Source organism: Panicum hallii, chromosome 3 (genome assembly GCF_002211085.1).
Source record: "Panicum hallii strain FIL2 chromosome 3, PHallii_v3.1, whole genome shotgun sequence".
Taxonomy (NCBI): Eukaryota; Viridiplantae; Streptophyta; class Magnoliopsida; order Poales; family Poaceae; genus Panicum; species Panicum hallii.
Genome location: NC_038044.1, coordinates 53,160,167 through 53,165,819, shown reverse-complemented (window position 1 = coordinate 53,165,819; position 5,653 = coordinate 53,160,167). Strand labels below are relative to the sequence as shown.

General features: G+C 47.0%; 1 protein-coding gene across 1 annotated transcript; it reads left to right on the top strand.

Annotated features, from left to right (window-relative positions):
* Nucleotides 1-3,150: 3,150 nt before the first annotated feature.
* LOC112885471 lies at nucleotides 3,151-3,974 on the top strand. The gene is made up of 2 exons (XM_025951086.1): nucleotides 3,151-3,348; nucleotides 3,480-3,974. Exons 1-2 carry the CDS (start codon nucleotides 3,151-3,153, stop codon nucleotides 3,972-3,974), a joined length of 693 nt encoding a protein of 230 aa, XP_025806871.1.
* The last annotated feature ends 1,679 nt before the right edge of the window (nucleotides 3,975-5,653 follow it).

Below are 5,653 nucleotides of genomic sequence, written 5' to 3'. Positions count from 1 at the left end.
CCTCAAAGAGCGACCTCCGCCAATGAATTAATTAGCAAAACCTCCCCCTCTCTTACTGTTCCAACTGAACTCGCCCTGGTAGGGCGCATTTTATAGGTGCAGAAAGGGAGTAGAGAGGTCAGGAATTGAGCTGAAAAGCTATGGTAGTGGAGCGGTTATGACCCCTGGAGTTGGTGTTTGAGGTACCTGATGGTGAAAATTGAAAGATACTGGAGTGGAATGACACTTTTGCTAGAAAGTGGACGTTGAAGTGTTCTCAATATGGACCTCTTGTTGCACCAGGTTGCTTGAGCGGTTATCAACTGTCAGATGTACAACGTCGTCAGAAAGGGCAAAGGAGCAGGAGCGCACATGCAGGGTGTTTTTTATTTGGCTGTTTGGAGCACTACTAGAAAACAAACCATCAGTCCACCACAAATATATGGATAGGCATTGGACCGGATCTTGCCCACCAGTATATTTATGGTGGATGGAAGGTTCTAGACCTTTAGTATCGGTAACACCAACCGGTATAAAACCTATACGTCAGTATTGGCGTTACCACCAGGTACTAATACCTATTTAATACCTATTAATATCGGCTGGGAACGCAAACCGGTACTAATATATAGATTTTTATATAGATTTTTAGTACCAGTTGGTGTTACCAACTCGTACTAAAGGGTGATACACAGGTGAATTTAAAAGAAAAATATCCCTATTCAAATCACAATTGCTACGTAGGTGATATGGTAAGAAGAATACGAGCGAGGTAAAAGATGACGAGTTCGATCCTATGCACCGCACACATGTATCGTGTGAAAAATCGCGTGTGTGGTTCTCTTCCCAAGTTTGAAGTATTTTTTTAAGATTTTGATGTATCACGCTTTAGCACTGGTACTTTTAATATATACCGGATCATCCACCCAGTACTGATGATTGAGACTTGTAGTTTTGGTTGCTCAGTACTGGTTGCGGAACCAATACTAGATGGAGTTTTGATCCGATACTGATGAAGCCTTTTCTAGTAGTGGAGTAGCTAGGTGCTGTCTCGGGATCTCGGCCTGATCGAGTAGCATGTCAGCATGCTTTGCTTGGAGGTTATCTCCGGTGCACAGCAAAAAGGTCCAAGGGAAGAAATGGAAGTGGTTGACGTGTGCAAAGGAAAATATATAGGAAGGTAAAAATAAAGAAAGTATAAAAAGATAGAAAGCAACGGATTTCCATCTAAAATAGGGTTACAGATTTGTGGTAGCCTAATTTATCTTCCTCAAACCAAGTAAAAAAGTATTCAACTTTATTTCATATATATTTCATTCAACACCCTACTAATGCATTTTCTACACAACATGAATTAATTAAAAAATATGATTTATTTTATGTTTAGAAATTATTTGTTTGACATAACTAAATGGTTCACTATACAAACACAATGTTAGAAAAAACTTAAGAATTAAGAAAAATTAATAAGATTTAGTGCTGACTATTCCCATCCCAAAATTAGAAATTTCAGGAGATGTCACTACTAGAGAAGGGTCTTTCCAAACCGGGTCATGCAATCAACCAGTACTAGTGTAAAACATCAAGTAAATATTTTAAATTTCGGAAGTCACAAGTCACGCGATTTTTCACGCAAAATACGCGTGCGCACGGCGGATGGGATTCAAATTCGGGACGCCTTGGCTCGCGCGTACCTCTCTTACCATCTCACCTACAGCGGCTATGATTGGAAAAGAGATGTTTTTTAAAGTAATCCGTGGAGAATTCTTTAATACCGGACAGTAATACCAAGTATTGCTAAAAGGTCCACAAATGTGGCTGGAGGCATTAGTACCAGGCGGTAACACCAAATTTTGTGGTACTATTAACCGGTATTAAATAGCTTCATAAGCTTTCATCCACCCCAAAAGTACCGGCATGAACTAGATCCAGTATTAATACCGCCGGTATTTTTGAGTGGACCGATAGCTTTTTTTCTAATAGTATGTAACAATTGAAAGGTGACTTGGCTCCTAGATCCAAGAAAGGTAAGCTAGTGATTGTCCAGGCTCATTTTTGTATATCTCACCCCATGCTTATATTTTGTAGTATCTCCCTTCGTCTCCCTGCACCACCCCTCTCGGGCGGCACAAGCGGAAACGCCCACTGCCGCCACCTAGACCCCCTCGCCCCTCTTCGCCGCCACGCCACCACCAAAGCTGACCGCCAGAAGCCTGTGCGGCGTCAAGGAGGGTGGCGGCGAGGCAACCCCTTCTTCCTCATCTGGTTCCCCGTTTCAAAGGCATGCTCGTGGTGGAGGCGGCGAACGCCAGCGGTGGCCTCCGTCCTCCAGCTAATGGTGGCCGGATCTGGCCCCTGGCCGGAGAGGGGGGATCACCACCAGGGCACGGGCACTCGCCCAAGTCCGCACCACGCCAGATCCGCGCCGCCAGGGGGGGGGGGCGGGCACTTGGCTGCCACCGGTGCTCGCTCTCGCTGCCCCCTTCAGATCTGGGCAAAGCATGCCGAGTTCCAGCACTCCCCGTGGCCCGCGGTGGTGGAGGAGCTGCAGGGCCTCGTCGACGGTCGCCGAGGATGGTGCGCCTGCCGTAGTCTGTGTTAGACTTAATCTTGTTGTTCAAATATTTGTGTGAGTAATGGTCGTGTGTGTACTGTGCAGGTCAGTAGCATGGGTGAGTTTGTTGATCAGGTGGCTGTGATCTCATCCAGGGAGTTCTGCATGTGCACGTTGGTCTGAGCGAGTGGCTGAGTCAAGTGATCAATTGAGTTCCTAGTGGTGATCTGGATGCTAAGAGACGTGCCTTGCATGCAGGAAGGTGTGTTTAGCTAGTTGTGGTGAAGAGAAACAAAGTACAAGTGCTGGTGCTGGTGTGCAGCACCGAATACCTTCTCTGTGTGCTAGTGCTTGTCTCAGAGTCTGTGTTCTTGCGTAGTGCGTGTGTCCTTCCATCCATCTGACTGTCCATAGAGTTTGTGAGTTCGTGGAGAGGCTGATCGGTGTGATCATTGCCAACAAGTGGTACCAGAGCCAAGGAGATTATCAGCGATGGAGCATACACGCAGCCAGGCAGCCGTCCTGGCAAAGGCATTGCTGGCGATAGCGATGATGTCGGCGACAACAAGCTAGTGGTGTAGCAAGTGAAGGAGGCAGGGGTTATGCTGAGTTACCCCATGCTTTCGGAGAACAACTACGGCGTGTGGGCTGTAAAGATGAAGATCTTCATGCGTGCACAAGGTGTGTGGGCTGCCATGGTGAACAAGGGAGGTGTTCATGAGAAGATGGCCCAAATGGCTCTCGCTGCCATTGTCCAACCTGTGCCGGAGGCCGTGGTGATGTCCATCTCGGAGCGCGAGACGGCCAAGAAAGGCGTGGGACGCTCTCAAGGAGATGAATATGGGTGAAGAGCGTGTCAAGAATGCCCGAGTACAAACCCTCAAGAGGGAGCTTGATGGTATGTACATGGGTGATTCTCAAAAAAATTAATAACTTTGCTTTGAAGGTTACCACGACCGTGAACGAGATTCGCTTTCTCGTCACGAAAGTGAAGGATACCACTGTCATCGAGAAGATCTTGCATTCGGTCCCCGACAAGTTCCGACCCCTCATCAGCACCATTGAGCAATGTGGGGATGTGACCGTGATGTCGGTGACGGAGATGATCGGGTGCTTGAGGGCGTTCAAGGAGTCTTCAAAGGGGCGGCGTCGTGACAAGGAGGTGGAGCCGCAGCTGCTGTTCGTGGACACTGAGCCACGGCTCACACGTGCTGAGTGGGAGGCCAAGGTTGCTGAAGAGAAGAAGAGCGGAGGTGGCTCTGGCAGCGGCGGTGTCGGTGAGAAGAAGTACTGCGGCAAGTTCGACAAGTCCAAGGTCGATTGCCGCAACTGTGGTAAGTTTGGACACTTCGCCGATAAGTGTCCTGCAGTGAAGAAAGTGGTGATAGGCATGGCGCAACTTGCCATGGCGGATGCTGACGATGAGGCGGCGCTGCTTTGAAGCCTAATGTGGAAGTGCAAAATAAAGGGCAACAAGATTAGGGGGTGATTGTTAGACTTAATCTTGTTGTTCACATATTTGTGTGAGTAATGGTCGTGTGTGTAGTGCGCAGGTCAGTAGCATGGGTGAGTTTGTTGATCAGGTGGCTGTGATCTCATCCAGGGAGTTCTGCATGTGCACGTTGGTCTGAGCGATCGAGTGGCCGAGTCAAGTGATCAGTTGAGCCATGGCAAGAGAAGCGGATTAACTGGTAGCCCATGCATGTGGCTGTTCGTTCCTAGTGGTGATCTGCATGCTAAGGGACGTGCCTTGCATGTAGGAAGGTGAGTTAGTGATGATAAGCCACGGAGTGCTTGGCCGGGTCGTCCGGCCAGACGTGGCTTTATCTGTGCGTGCATGTGTGCTTATTTACGTTCTGTAATCTGTTTTGCTTAGTAAAGTGAAACAAGGTGAAAAGTGCATGGTGTGCACTGCCTGAAAATTCTTGTGAATGTATCTGTTGTGTTGGTGCGTGAGTGATCTTGTGTTCTTCTGTTGGCTTCTCTTCCGGAGTGCAAACTAATGCGTGAGTGTAGGTGCCTGATCCAGTAGGATTTTCCAACTGATCCAGTAGGATTTTTCCAACGGTCTGCTGGTGCCGGTGCCCGTGCTCGGCGAGGGGACCGGCTGTACGGGTGTTCTGGAGATGCAGGGGAAAGCCAGGTCGGCAAGCTGGCCACGATGACGGCGACACTCTCTTGCCCGGCTTCCCTCCATGGTGGCGTTATCAAGGCGTTCCCGATGTCCTGTGCAGTTTATAAGAAGACGATTGATGTGATAGTTTGGTACTGCGATAAGATTTTGCAAGGATGAAATATGAACGAAGAAGATTGAAGATTAGCCTTTTTCTTTCTTTGTTTTAGAGTTTTTTCTTTTATTTTTGAAATCCTCATTTAAGGTTTAGAGTCTAACAACTCCCGTAACTCTTAACTTTTATAACTCTTGGCTATATATATACAGTATGTGGATATAGAGTATGTGGATATAGAGGCTGGTTTATCCTTTATCTTAAAAAAAACTGAGAAGTCAAAGCTCATATTGTTTTGGACTTGAATGACTCGAACTTATATTACACACCCACATATTGGACGTGAAAAGATTAACAAATCTACAGAAACAAAATTGTTGGACGGAACGGGGTAATACAACATACACAAATAGATGGGGCTCCCGACAGCACCGTACGAACTCAGCCCTGGGTACAGTTCTTGTTGCAGTCATTCGTGCAGTTGATCATGCAGTACTCGATAGCCCTGTCGTAGTAATTCCGGCAGTTGAAGTACGTGGAGAGAAGACTGTTACCGCATGCTTGGCAGCAACTAATGGGATAGGTGTTGTCGCAGGTACAGTTACCAAAGCGGCAGCCACTCTGGACACAGGACTCCTCAGCGTAATGGGGTTTTATGGCGAGTTTCATGACATTAATTATCATGACACATCAGCATTTTTGATGATGTGATAGTGATTTAATGAGGGAAGAGAAGGAACCAGTTTCAACCCCACGACTAACTCGTTTTCAAGACATTGAAAATAGCGTGAAACGACCAATGTGACTGCCGTTGTTTCATGGGGGATCCCATGCACCAATAGATCAACTAGTATTTAATTACACTGGTTAGCTTTGAAAATAGTGAAATAAA